This window comes from Lithobates pipiens, unplaced genomic scaffold, assembly GCF_037356315.1.
Source record: "Lithobates pipiens isolate NorthernLeopardFrog02 unplaced genomic scaffold, aLitPip1_a1.2 Scaffold_10, whole genome shotgun sequence".
Taxonomy (NCBI): Eukaryota; Metazoa; Chordata; class Amphibia; order Anura; family Ranidae; genus Lithobates; species Lithobates pipiens.
This window is the reverse complement of record NW_027507686.1, coordinates 28704755-28720207: the sequence shown is the minus strand read 5'-3', so window position 1 is coordinate 28720207 and position 15453 is coordinate 28704755. Positions and strand designations below refer to the sequence as shown.

Genomic DNA, 15453 nt, shown 5'->3' with positions numbered 1-15453 from the left:
GGACCCTGGTGTAAGTAGGGAGACTAATGGGGACCCTGATGTAAGTTGGGGGTCTGATGGGGACACTGGTGTAAGTAGGGAGACTGATGGAGCCCTGATGTAAGTTGGGGGTCTGATGGGGACCCTGGTATAAGTAGGGAGATTGATGGTGGCCCTGATGTAAGTGGGGAGCCTGATGGGGACCCTGGTGTAAGTTGGGAGTCTGATGGGGACCCTGATGTAAGCGAAGAGTCTGATGGGGCCCTGATGTAAGTGGGGGGGTCTGATGGGGACCCTGATGTAAGTAGGGAGACTGATAGGGACCCTGATGTAAGTAGGGAGACTGATGGGGACCCTGATGTAAGTAGGGAGACTGATGGGGACCCTGGTGTAAGTAGGGAGACTGATGGGGACCCTGGTGTAAGTAGGGAGACTGATGGGGACCCTGGTGTAAGTAGGGAGACTGATGGGGACCCTGATGTAAGTTGGGGGTCTGATGGGGACCCTGGTATAAGTAGGGAGATTGATGGTGGCCCTGATGTAAGCGAAGAGTCTGATGGGGCCCTGATGTAAGTTGGGGGTCTGATGGGGACCCTGATGTAAGTAGAGAGTCTGATAGGGACCCTGATGTAAGTGGGGAGTCTGATGGGGGGGCCCTGATGTAAGCGAAGAGTCTGATGGGGCCCTGATGTAAGTTGGGGGTCTGATGGGGACCCTGATGTAAGTAGAGAGTCTGATGGGGACCCTGATGTACGTAGAGACTGATGGGGACCCTGATGTACGTAGAGTCTGATGGGGACCCTGATGTAAGTGGGGAGTCTGATGGGGGGGCCCTGATGTAAGTAGAGAGTTTGATAGGGACCCTGATGTAAGTAGGGGGTCTGATGGGCATCCTGATGTAAGTGGGGGGGTCTGATGGGGACACTGATGTAAGTAGAGAGACTGATGGGGACCCTGAGGTAAGTAGGGAGACTGATGGGGACCCTGGTGTAAGTAGGGAGACTGATGGGGACCCTGATTTAAGTAGGGAGACTGATGAGGACCGGGATGTAAGGTGGACTCTGTTGGGTACCATATTGTAAGGGGGACTCTGATGGGGATCCTGATTTAAGCGAAGAGTCTGATGGTGACCCTGATTTAGGCGAGGGAAGCTTTTTTGGGGACCCTAATGTAAGGGGGACTCTGATGGAAATCCTGATATAAGCAAAGAGTCTAAGGGGGACCCTGATAAAAGGGAAACTCTATTGGGGAGAGAGCCCTCAGTCCTGATGTAAGCAGTGGACTGGCTCGTGGGAGGAGCTATGCAAATTTTAAAATGCCTTGATGGGTGGATGTTATTCTGGAGCAGAGGGCTTTCCTAGGCAGGCTGTATTTGCACACAGTACTAAATAATACACTAGCCAGGCGCTCCAGCAGAATTGCATGAGAACAGTCTGTGGAATGAGCTGTATACAACGGACTAGATGAAAGATGATTCCAAAGCCCAAAATCCACAAATGACTGGATGTCCAGTTCAAGTCATGATTTATTGTGTACCAGTTGTTGGAAGAACCCAGGCTGAGGGCGGAAGGGATGTGCCGGAAAGGACTCCGGTGACAAATGGGATTTATGGCAGCAGGCCGCCAGCCGTAACAGAGGAAATGGAGGACTTGCGTCGATGAAACCCAGAAGTCTACAGCCGCACACCGTGGACCACTGGAACGCTCCAAGGATTTACTAACTACACCTGTTGCCAGGACAACATGTTTCAAGGCTCGTCGACATAGGCCAGTCAACTACCAGTGGGGAACTAGATTAAAAAACAGCCATTATACCAAAAATAACTATACAGCTGTCCCAATATGAGAAGATTAAAAATGAAAAATAAAACTATGATGTAATAAAAAATACAGTTACAGTCATAATATCCCACCAGTGCATGTTTGATACAATACAAATACCAGAAAAAAGTACCTGGCTAAAGCCCATAATATAATGAAAGATTAAAGGAGATGTATGGAAGGGAGAGGAAAAAAGGAGGGGTCAGTATCAGGGGTTACATCCATCCGCACCCACATAACTGTGCCCATGGATATTTGTGCGCAACCACAATTATATTAAACTGTGGATTTCCGGGTCCTCGTTGAGGCCATTTGGGGATAAGGTGTTTTATTTATGGATCCAAAAGGTCTCTCGTTTTCACAACACCAAGAATCTTTGGTAGTGAGGGACTTATCAGATATGCATTCGATGGCAAATACCTTCAAGGCTCCTCTGTCCCCACCATGACATGAGGTGAAGGGGTGTAGGACACTATGCTTGTCTGAGCGATCTTCAATTACCCTACGGTGCTCAACGATTCTCTAATGAAGTGGGGGTATATTGCGCCCCACATACAAGAGACCGCAAGAACACAGTAACGCATAGATCACATAATCCGTAGAACATGTGATGAACTGTTTAATATTCTAAACATTTCCAGTCCTATCTCAAAATGTGGTTTGTCCCCCCTGTGGTTTGTGAGGCATCCTCGTTTTACCACATATAAGAATGCCCATTATATTATCAAAGAAAAATCTAATATCTTCCTGTTTGGCATTATTGGCCTCACTTAACTTGCTGCGCACAATAATATTCTTTAAAAGAACTTGCCCTTCTAAAGGTGATACGGGGTGTGTTGGAAATGACTGGTGCCAATTTGGGGTCCATCTGTAAAATATGCCATTGTTTCAAAAACACTGTTGGTAATCACTGTTGAATACTGTAGTGAAATGTGTGATGTTATGCTCAGGAGATTTAGTTTTGATATGGGGTCTTTTGGGCTATTAAGGAATTTAAAATATGCCTCTTGTATTAACTCCTTAGGATAGCGTTTATTTTTGTCTGAGAAGACAGCTCTGTTCTGTATAGTCCTCCACCTTCGAACAATTCTTTCTTAGTAGATGGAACTGGTCAGAGGGGATATTATCCTTCCAGGCGAGGTGGTGGCAACTCATATAATGTAAATACGAGTTACCACCAACCGATTTGCAGAAATTCTTCGTAATATTTGCCCCTCCTTCGTGGGTCAACTCTAGATGCAGGAGTATTGAAATTATTGGACAAACCATGTTTCGGGGACTGGTAATGTTTCCAAGGTCATCACGTTTGAATTATGTGATCTTTGGGTTAAGGTGCTCTTACAGTCTCTTGTATGTGGGGTGCACTATATGCTCACTTAGTAAGAGAACCTGTGAGCATCATAGGTTCATTGAAGATCGTTCAGACAAGCATAGTGTCCTACGCCACTTCACCTCATGTCAGGGTGGGGACACAGGTGCCTTGACTGTCTTTGCCATCAAATGCATACCTGATAAATCTCTCACTGCCAGTTAAGGATTTTCAGTATTGTGTAAATGTGAGACCTTTTGGATCCATAAATTAAACACCTTATCCTCAATTGGCCTTGACAAGGACCAGGAAATCCACAGTTTAATATACACACATACAGTGCCTTGAAAAAGTATTCATGCCCCTTGACCACATTTTGTCATGTTACAACCAAAAATGTAAATGTATTTTATTGGGGTTTTATGTGATAGCCCAACACAAAGTGGCACATAATTGTGAAGTGGAAGGAAAATGATAAATGGTTTTCAATTTTTTTTTTTACAAATAAATATGTGAAAAGCGTGGTGTGCATTTGTATTCAAGCCCCCTGAGTCTACTTTGTAGAACCACCTTTTTGCTGCAATTCCAGCTGTAAGTCTTTTTGGGGATGTCTCTACCAGCTTTGCACATCTAGAGAGGGAGATTTTTGCCCATTCTTCTTTGCAAAATAGCTCAAGCTCTGTCAGATTGGATGGGAAGCGTCTGTGAACAGCAATTTTCAATTCTTGCCACAGATTCTCAATTGGATTTAGGTCTGGGCTTTGGGCCATTCTAACACATGAATATGCTTTGATCTAAACCATTCCATTGTAGCTCTGGCTGTATGTTTAGGGTCGTTGTCCCGCTGGAAGGTGAACTTCTGCCCCAGTCTCAAGTCTTTTTTTTTTTTTTTATATATAATCTTTATTTGTATATGCAGCTTGCATGAAGAAAACAACACAGTTTCATAACAGTTATAGAAAAAGTATAAGAGGGGTAAACCTGCTCAAATAAGCAACGATCATGGTATACCCCATGAGGTCCGATATGGAGGGTGCCGATACATGGAGAGCAACATAACCAATACTATAACATATGAACAATAGCAATAATATACTGCTCCAAACCCATCTACATATCTTTACAGCAACTGTAGCCAAATATTAGCCATTGAACATAAGGAACGACAGCCAAGTGATCAGGCATAGACAAAGAAGGGGCAGGGAATGAGGAGGAAGATTAGGAGGAGGAATAAGGAAGAGGAGCAAGAATGACAAAGGTAGCAGTCCATCATAACATTGGTTCTATCTTGCCAGTCTCAAGTCTTTTGTAGACTCTAACAGGTTTTCTTCTAAGATTGTCCTGTATTTGGCTCCACCCATCTTCCCATCAACTCTGACCAGCTTCCCTGTGCCTGCTGAAGAAAAGCATCCCCACAGAATGACGCTATCCCCACCATATTTCACGGTGGGGATGGTGTGTTCAGGGTGATGTGCAGTGTTTTCCACCACCCATAGTGTTTTTGCTTTTAGGCCAAAAAGTTACATTTTGATCTCATCTGACCAGAGCACCTTCTTCCACATATTAGCTGTGTCCCCACATGGCTTCTGGCAAACTGCAAACAGGATTTATTATGGCTTTCTTTCAACAATGTCTTTCTTCTTGCCACTTTTCCATAAAGGGCAGATTTGTGGAGAGCACAAGTAATAGTTGTCCTGTGGACAGATTCTCCCACCTGAGCTGTGGATCTCTGCAGCTCCTCCAGAGTTACTATGGGCCTCTTGGCTGCTTCTCTGATTAATGCCCTCCTTGCCCGGCCGGTCAGTTTAGGTGGACAGCCATGTCTTGGTAGGTTTGCAGTTGTGCCATACTCTTTCCATTTGCGGATGATGGATTGAACAGAGCTCCATGGGATGTTCAAAGCTTGGAATTTCTTTTTATAACCTAACCCTGCTTTACACTTTTCCACAACTTTATCCCTGACCTGCCTGGTGTTTTCCTTGGCCTTCATGATATGGTTTGTTAACTAAGGTTCTTTAACAAACCTCTGAGGGCTTCACAGAACAGCTGTATTTATACTGAGATTAAATTACACACAAGTGGACTCTATTTACTAATTAGGTGACTTCTGAAGGCAATTGGTTCCACTAGATTTTAGTTAGGGGTATCAGAGTAAAAGAGACTGAATACAAATGCACACCACACATTTCACATATTTGTTTGTAAAAAATGTTGAAAACCATTTATCATTTTCCTTTCACTTCACATTTATTTGCCACATTGTGTTAGTCTATCACATAAAATCTCAATACATTCACGTTTTTGGTTGTAACATGACAGAATGTGGAACATTTCAAGGCATATGAATACTTTTTCAAGGCACTGTATGCATGGGCACGGGCCTGTGGGTGTGGATGGATGTAACCCCTGATAATGGTCCCTCCTTTTTTTTTTCCTCTCCCTTCCATGCATCTCCTTTAGTCGTTCATTATATCATGAGCTTCAGCCCAGTACTTTTTTCTGGTAATTAGATTGTATCAAACAAGCATTGGTGGGATAATATGACTGTAACTGTATTTTTTTTATTACATCATAGTTTTATTTTTCATTTTTTAATCATCTTATATTGGGACAGCTGTATAGCTGCTGGTATAATGTTTTTTTTTAAATCTAGTTATCCACTGGTAGTTGATTGCCCTATCTCTGGGCTAGGGGGATGTGCTGTTCCAGTTGATGTAGGTATATAAGTTTGCCTTGCCGGTTAGCCCATCAGGATTTGACAAAGGGGCATTCCCCCAAAACACGTTGTCCTGGCAACTGGTGTAGTTAGCAACTCCCTGGTGTGCTCCAGTGGTCCACGTTGTGCGGCTGTTTCAGGTTCTGGTGATGTGATTTCCAGTGACAAGAGCTCCCCCTTTTCCTCCACCGCGGCCGCCATCCTCCTTTCATGGATCCCATCTGTCATCCGAGTCCCTCCGGCACATTCCTTTAACAACTGGTACACACTGTGATGCACCATATAAGACTTTTTATCTTTTCATTGCAATAAATCGTGACTTGAACTGGGCATCTTGTCTCTTGTGGATTTTGGGCTTCGGAATCAACTGTCATCTAGCCCATTGTATACCGCTCATTCCACAGACTGTTCATATGCGATTACACTGAAGCACCTGGCTAGTGTATTATTCAGTGCTGTCCTTATCCCACTATCCCAGTGATCATTCTGAGGGTCTCGGATTTGCCCATAATCTGACATTGGATCCTATTCTGTCTGCTGATATCTATCTATATGGTGGTATTGCAGTTCAGTGCCCTACACACTTGTTATTGTATTTGCATACAGACCTCATTAAGTAGGGCCTACATGCTCTGTTGAGCTTCCTGAATGAAAGGGGTTGGCCAGGGACAGTCAGGCTGGGGAGGAAAGGGCTAGAAGATGCTGCAAGTCCTCCAGCCAGGAAATTTGTCAGGCTCTATGTGACTTGCTGCAGCTTCTAATGCACGTTGTGAGAAGCTCACAGTGTGCAGTGAAATTGTTGTAAGCCATTTCAGTCCAGGAGAGGAGCCTGTACAACTGTTCAAGACTGAAGAGAAGGCCAGAGGTCAGATGTAAAGTACAATGTATAGTTGTCATCTGTGTAGTGGCCCTATAATGGTGCGGACGTACATTATGAATTTGTTCTCTTTGTATTCAGGGAGACCCCAATGTCCCAGCTGGGCAGCCAACTCTGGAAGTAGACCTGACCCGGCCGATGCGCCTTCCCAGCATAGAGCAGTTACGCAATTTCTCTGAACTGTCGCGACTCATCTTGGACATCCGGGACCTGATCAGTAGGGAGCAGCGGCTGGCAGGAGGTGTGGAGGATGCTGGAAGCAGCAACAGGGCGGAACCTGCACAGGCACCATCGCCTGTTGCCAGTGTGGAGGAGAGCGCTGCCAATGGACCAGATGCCAGCGAAAACGGGGAGCAACAACCTCAAGATCTGCAAGCATTTGTCCTCCCGGAGGAGGTGATGGCACGGAATGGAGAATACCCACGCAGCTGTAGAGTTTGGTGAGAGCATGCTACATACTGAATTATTTAGCGTCAGGATACCATGGCTCCATTTCATCATGAATGAGGCCAAGAGGAGTGCATTAGATAAACAGACACAAATTGTGAGGGATGTGGGAAATGTAGATACAGGTGAGCTGGCCATTGATTGGGGGGTTGTATGTTCTAACATTCTAAGACCACCTTTAGTCTTTTTAGACAAATCCCCATAATCCTGAAACATGTATACTTTCATTGCCTGTGTGCACATGTACAATATATGGCAAAAGGTATGTGCCCCTCCACCTCCAAATGATGGAGCTCATGTGTTTCCAGTGAAAAGTACTGCTAATATATCATACAAAGACATTGTAGACAATTGTGCTCTTCCAGCCTTGTAACAGTTTGGTGAAGACCCTTTTCTGTTCCACCATGTGCCCAGTGTACAAAGCCAGCTCCTTTAAATTCATGATGTGGTCTGGGGGCACCGGCACTAAGAATGCAATGACCATAGTGAGGGTAAACTCTATAATAATAGCCCTATCGAGGGTCAACTCTATAGCAATGGCCATGGTGAGAGCCAGCTCTATAGTAATGGCCTTGATGATGGTCAACTCTATAGTAATGGTCATGTCGAGGGTCAACTCTATAGTAATGGCCATATCAAGGATCAACTCTATATTAATGGCCATGTCGAGGGTCAACTCTATACTAGTGGCAATGGTGAGGTGAGAGTCAACTCTATATTAATGGCCATAATGAGTGTCAACTTGTTATTAGTGGTCTTGACGAGGGTCATCTCTATATTGATGACCATGACTAGGGTCATCTTTATATTGATGGCCATGTCAAGGGTCAGCTCTTTAGCGGCCATGGTGAGGATCAACTCTAGATTAGTGGCCATGGTGAGGGTCAACTCTATATTATTAGCCATGGTGAAGATTAACTCCATAATTAGGGTCAACTCTATAGTAATGGCCATGACGAGTGGAGGGTGTTCTGGTCACAAAGGGGGTCAACTCTATATTAATGGCCATGCTGACAGTCAAGGCATGGATTTGGAATGGGTTGGGTTACCCAACAAGCTCATATGTGATGTGTGATGGTCATGTGTTCAAACATTTTGGCATAGTGTGTATTCGATAATTATTTGTGCTGATGATGGGACCCTGAATATGTCAAGCAGTGGGGGTCGTTCAAGGGTTTTCCAGCAGCAATATATACATCTATATGTAAGTTGTATGAACATGCAAGTCTTCCCAAAATGTGTAAACATTACATTAAACTCTACTTGTGGGCTCACCTTACCTTTCTAAATTAGACCTGGGCCCATAGAGCAGTTCCTTCCAAGTGCCCAAATACATATTTGGATTATCTCCAGCCCAGAACACCCAAGGCCCCAGTGCTCTCAGATGGTAGTGCATTCCCTGGTTTAGCCTTAATAGGTAGAGAGACAAAACTGGACACCATTTTCAAAGCAGCTCTTTATCAACCAGAATATCCTTGGGGGTCCCCAGAGTAGATTACAACGTGTGGGGAAATGAAGCGCTGTTGATATGGTGTAAGCAAAGTTACTCTTATCTGCACACAACAAGGTCACAAGAAAATGCAAACATCATCCAGGACTCAACACTCCCCTTCATCAGGGCTTAGATGCAGATAGTAAAGAGGGACATTACTGAACATCTGAGTCTATAAATAAAAGATTTTTCTCACTCGGATCGCTTATTTTTATCTTTGGAAGATTTTCCTAATTGACACCAAAGCAGGCGGGTCAGGGAACAACAGTGAACAAAAATATATATATATTTGGTCATTGTGTATTTTTGTTTTATTTTTAACAGAATTTTCTGTTTTGCCTTTTTAAAGCTTTTATGGAACGGGCCTCATAGCCGGCCATGGATTCAGCAGCCCGGAGCGGACACCTGGCCTCTTCATCCTCTTTGACGACAACCGTTTCGGATTCATATGGCTGGAGCTGAAATCCTTCAGCCTGTACAGCCGCATGAAGGACAAATTTCAGAACTCTCAGCCACCATCGCCGGAGGCCTTCGATGAAATGCTGCGAGCTATGCAACTATGGACAACCTAGGGGAGCGTGGTGGGAGGAGCTTAACGGAATCCGGGTCATTTCACTGTCTAGGTCTCCCACCCCCACCCCTTTTCCCAACCTCAACAAGCAACTATGGCGACCTCTGGAGGGCAGCAAACGCAGTGCATGTACTCTTTAATCCTTGGTGCACTGACAGGCCTTGCAATGCATTGCAATGTTTCTGTAGGATACTAAAGAGTCTGAAAGTGATGCTTTTAAAAACAATGAAAACCAAGGGAAATGAAAAAAGCAAACCTCATTACATGTATATAATCAGCCTACCCTATGTAATAATATATAAATATATACCTAACTTATATATATTAATGATCCCACCTTTATCAGGGCAGGATAAACCAGGTCCTATTTTTGTACATCCGTCTAAAAGCAGGAACAAGCGGGGGGCGGGTATAGCTAAATGGCAAGAAGGTAACTTACCCTGAGCAACAAAGTAATGGTTTATTGCAATATTTAATTAGCAGTAAAAAGCCCAGGTGGTTCCATGTATAGGTTGCACTAGCTAAATTTAGATTTTAAAATTAAAATCTATATTTTTTAATTTGTATATAATAATGGGTTGCAGTACCAATTACTGCCACAAGATGCCACTATTGTGTGCAGCTGCAATACACGTTACAATGTTACAATGTGGCCGTCCATACATCAGTTCTGAAGATTTGATCTGAATCTTTGATCGTATTTTCTTTTCCAGGGCGATGCGAGGCAGATCCGTGAAATAAATTTTTTATAAAATCCTCATTTAGTCTATTAAAAGACTGAATTAAAAATAATGTCCTTCAATTTTTCCTGGATGCGATTGCAATAACTAAGCAATCAGGTGACGAAACAATTGGGCTGAATTGCCACCAAACTGCAAGGTTCCAGAAACCCTACTGACCCGGGCCAGGTTTAGGTGTATTATAGGCCCTCTGAAGCTACTGCCCCAATAGGTTGTACCTTGGACATGTGGGTGGGGTACTATATACTGTATTTGCTACAGTAGACCTAACTGGATGACATTTTGTTTGTTAAAGCACTGTGTATGATAAATATTTGCCGTGTTTTTTCTTTTTTTTTTCCAGAAACACCCCCCCCCCCTTTTTTTCAGTGCTGCCGATCTCCTCCAGCCTCTTTTCAGCCACTTCCTGATTATATGCACCCACACCAGCATCGGCTACACATCAATGCTTTGGACCAGCTTTCCAAAGGGCAGACCATGCCTATGTACAAAATTTGTGGGCACAGCCTTATTTAGTTTCCACCAGGGGGTGTATGCGGCAGGGTGACAACACAAGGACAATATGAGGGCAAGGCCATGGTGTGGTCACCCCATAGCAAGAAGTGGCCTGAACAACAAAGTAAAATATTGAAGCTTACTAGTTGTTGGATGACGTGGCTGCATTCGTTTTATCTTTTTCAGGCTTTTGTCATTTGAATTATACACCTCCTGCCTCTAAGCAGCTACGCTCACCAATTGTATCCATGGAGGAAGCCATGGTTGTCACCCAGGCTAGACTGCAAACATGTTTGCCTTTGTTCATCTCCATTACATGGAGTATACGGGGATTGGTAGTTTACAGAAGAAAGATAACATTGCTTGTACTTTCAGTTCAACTTACAGGAAGTGACTCAAACAGTGTTTCTGGTAGGATCAACAGGTATTTTCTGTGCTTGCTGAAAATGCGTTACTGATCATGTTACTGCAACACGCATTGGTGTGCTGCAGTGCCATTCATGCTTAGTACCACCCCCAATGCATTTTGGTTTTAGTGCACCACAATGCTCTACACTGGTGTGAGTGGTGATGCAGTAACACTGTCACATCCACTGAGTCATTGGAGGGTGTACCATCTTTATTGCACTTACAATGGTCCTTGATGGCTGGGCATTGCAGGTAGTGCATTGTGGGACCTGAGTAGACATTTGTTGGATTGTGTGTAGGGTGCCGAGATGCAAACACCGGAAGGTAGTGTAACCTTCTGATGTCCGTCTGGTGCAGCGATTTAAGTTTGACCTTCCAGTCAGACAAATAAATGCCTGATTTTCCCAATTTTTATATTTCCTTCTTACAATTATCACATGCTACTCTTGTATCAGACCGTGCACAGTGGGACAGGTGTGTAGGTGTGAGCAGATTTTAGGCTGTACACAGACCAACAACAAGTACCGTATTTATCGGCGTATAACACGCACTTTTTCCCCCTTAAAATCGGGGGAAAGTCGTGGGTGCGTGTTATACGCCGATCCCCACTGTCTGTGAGGCAAAAAGACCGAGCCGTTTGCTCGGCTCCGCTCGTAGTCCCGCCTCCCTGCTGTTTCTGCGAGCGCTGCCGAAAAAGACCGAGCCGACTCTACTGTGTACTCGGCTCGCAGTCCCGCCCATACTGGGCGGGACTGCGAGCCGAGCCAAGCCGAATACACAGTAGAGTCGGCTCTGTCTTTTTTGGCAGCGCTCACTCCAGAAACAGCAGGGAGGCGGGACTACGAGCGGAGCCGAGCAGACGGCTCGGTATTTTTCGTCGGCGCTCGCTCGGTCTGTCTCGGCGGCGGAATATTTAAACATGGAAGGCTGCAAACGGCGCTGGGCGAGCTAGAAATGACACTCTGCAAGGCTGCAAACAGCGTGGGGCAAGTTGCAAATGACACTGATCATTCTGCAATGATGGACAAGGCTGCAGATGCACACTGATAAGGCTGCATTGACTGGCATTTAAATGTAAGTTTTTTTTCCCTTAAACTTCCCTCCTAAAACTTTTTTCCTTAAAATGCCCTCCTAAACTTGGGGTGCGTGTTATACCCCGATAAATACGGTATTTACTAACAGGTTTACAATAGTTGCGGGTGGTATTATATATATATATATATATATATATATATATAAAAAATAGAGCTTTGCATCCTGTGAAACATTAGTTCTGTGTGAATGAGGGTAAAATTGAAATAGAATGTTATTAGGCTATTATATCTCCAGGTCGAATGTTATTTATTCAAGCATAATAGAATTAACCAGGAAAATACCAATCATGGCCGCTAGCTGGAGTCTGATGATAGAAAAGAAATACTTATTGACTATGATCGTCCGCTCCATCTAATGGCGATAATGCAGTATTTTCCTCATTCACTCTATAAAGGACAATGGACACGAGAACCTTTGATTTTGGCCCATTTGCAACTAAACAGTATTTTATAAATACCCCTCTAAAAAATGATGCAGTCAAAACATATCAAACACATGGAAACAAAGGCACCGGATCCAGATGTGGTCATGGGAGCTTGCAATCTAGCATAACTGGGGATGTTTTAGGTGAGGTTGTTAGTGCAGAATATGGATGGACTGCTGGGCTACTTTATTAGAGTAGAACATGGGGAACGACACCACGCTTGTATCTGAGTCCCCTCGGATCCGCACTGATGTGGTGGCGCGTGTATAGTGAGACGTTGTTGTGCAGGAAGATAAAAACTACACTCAATGGGTTTAATTCTTGGAAAAAAATAAATAATAAAGAGAGATTTTAACAAATAGTGAAACTTGTTCTTATTCAGACCATTGGGATCGGTTCGACTGCTACAAAGTGTAATTTTTATGATTTCTTATGATCTGTGTCCGCTAGTCACAATGAAGTTGATTGGTACGCAGGTTCTCTTCATTGTTATAGTTTTTTTTAATGTATATATGTATTTTGTGGTCAAATGTTATAAAGGTCTTGTTTCTGTACAATTCTTCCTAGTAAGTACCAATGCATAGTTACAGGTTGAAAAAAAAGACACAAGTCCGTCTAGTCCAACCATAAAAAAATATCTAATAATCCCATATATCCAATCCTACACAGTGCTGTGAGGTCGGGGCAGACCGCCGAGCATCTTTGTCAATTTCTTATCAGTTTTGCACCACATTTGTTGCTGTGGTGGAACTGCAGACACATAAATTGCTGTGTCTATATCAGTCAACCAACATCATAGTCCCAGATTCTGGGACACTGTAAACCCTGCCCAAGTTCAGCATTTCATCCACTCACTTTCTAGGTGGGTGTGCCTATATCATGCCTATTTTATAGGTTGTCCCGCCCACACCCTGCTAATAAATATGCAAGGAGCACTCTTCATGGCTAATGGGTAATTAATGGCTCCCTAAATCTGCAGGGACCGCCCATTGTGCCCAAATTACAGGTTAATCCTGCCAAGATATCCGCCGCTAAATATGAAAAGACCATCAATCACACCCACTTTACAGGTTGGTCCTGCCAAGACCCCACCTCTAAATATGCAGGGACTGCCCATCCAGGGCCGGACGTACCATTGGGCTTGACTAGGCTCAAGCTCATGGCCCCCGCCGCGATACATAGCCGAGTGGACTCGGCTCCGCTCACAGTCACCCCCAGTCCCGCCCTATGATGGGCATAACACAGGGACTGGGCGTGACTGTGAGCTGAGCCGAGTACACTCGGCTACTCTCGGCTCCGCTCGGGACTGTGAGAGGACCCGGGAGCCACTGTAACGACATATTCGGCGACTCATCGCACTTTGCTACGGAAGTGATGTTCCGATGCCGCCATCTTGCTACACCCCACACTTGTCCACAGTAAGGATACACTAAGAAGGGGTAAAGCGGACAATTTAGACGAATTTATAACATTAAAGTTAGTATATAGTGAAATACAGGACTTACAACTCTGACTACTTAGATGTTGAATTTTAAAAGCAGCGAAGTTCTGTCAGATTAGCAAACCTGTGAGATGAGCGGGGTTGCCGCTGCTTTTAAAATTCAAGATCTAAGTAGTCAGACAGAGTTCCAAGTCCTGTATTTGGCTATATAAACTGACCTTACTGTTATAAATACGTGTAAACGGCAAGACTCCGGTGGGTATAACAACATGTCCGCTTTACCCCTTTCTTAGCGTATCCTCACAGTGGATGAGTGTGGGGTTTACCAAGATGGCGGTGATGGAACGTCACTTGCGTGGCAAACTGTGATGGGTCGCCAAATGTGTCATTACCCCGGCAAGATACACAGGACTCTGTATCTCGGCGGCACCATTTTTAAACTTCAAGGCTGCAAATGACACTGTACAAGGCTTCGGTTCTGGTGTGGAGTTGGAGGGGAACCCCCATGCCAAGAAAAAAAAAATGGCATAGGGTCTTCCCCAAAATCCATACCAGACCCTTATTCGTGCATGCAGGTCAAATAAGGGAGGGAACAAGCAAGCCCCCCTCCACTTCCCAAACCATACCAGTCCTTGTGCCCTCAACATGGGTTGATGCTTTGGGTTGTGGGGGTCTGTGGGCGGGTTTATTGGAATCTGGAAGCCCCCAGATTTCCCCCCCCCCCCCATGTGAATGAGTATGGGGTACACAGATACTACCTTTTCACCCAAAAGAATGTAAAAGTGAATAAAAGACAGTACAAGAGTTTTTTTGTTTTTTTATTTTATTTTTTTACAATTCCCCCCTTTTTTTTTTTTTTAAATAAAGCTTTTTCTTTTTTTCTTCAGGTCTGGCGGCAGCGTGATTGACGATAGCTCTGCATCAGGGGGACATTTATTTTTTCCAAATAACAATTTATTAAGTTTTCGTGGTCGCATAACAAAAGTAGTAGTGCAGGCATACAGCAATAGTAACATGGCTTCCAAAACACAGGAGGCCCATTGTAAGTGGGCAGTGCAGAAAAATACAGTACCGGGAAATACAGCGGGATCAGACCAACCGACCCAGGGTGCACAGCAGGACGGAAGACACCAAAAGTCAGTTATCCGTGCTGGAAACCGAAAGGCCACCCGGGGTCTGCTGCGTAGCTTACATGCCAAACTTAAAACAAAACAAGGACCATCAGTAGTATGAACGAGAAGAGTGGAGGAGAGAAGAGGAGAGAGAAGGGAAGAAAGAGGGAAAGACAGAGAAAAGGAAATAGAGTGCCAACGGTCCACTTCACCATGTCCACACCGGTTCACCATCAATCCTCCAGCAGCCGCCATCTCCCCCAGACCAGGTCATGCTCCTCAAGCCTGTCCCTCACCCTGGCAGTCATCTTCTCCATGAGCTCAACGTCCTTGATCCTGGAGTAAAGGGCCTCCCTAGACGGGGGCAATGGATTCTTCCAGTTAAGGGCTATCAGGCAGCGGGCCGCTGTCAGGATGTGCCTAAGGAGCTTCCGGCCCGGCCTAGTCAGAGCGGGTTGGGACAGGCCCATCAAGAAAAATTTGGGGGAGTGGGGTACAGGAACGTCGAATAGACGCTGGAGCAGCTC

At 44.6% G+C, this 15453-nt stretch overlaps 1 protein-coding gene across 2 annotated transcripts in view; it reads left to right on the top strand.

The window, feature by feature from the left end:
• Positions 1–12734, top strand: part of LOC143928551 (F-box only protein 31-B-like) — a 61297-nt gene extending 48563 nt beyond the window's left edge. For both annotated transcript variants that reach the window (XM_077453349.1, XM_077453350.1), the window contains 2 exons: positions 6783–7141; positions 8990–12734. In XM_077453349.1, coding sequence (XP_077309475.1) covers positions 6783–7141; positions 8990–9212 — 582 coding nt within the window. In that variant the 3' untranslated portion in view covers positions 9213–12734. The remainder of the gene's footprint in view (positions 1–6782; positions 7142–8989) is intronic.
• Positions 12735–15453: the final 2719 nt, after the last annotated feature.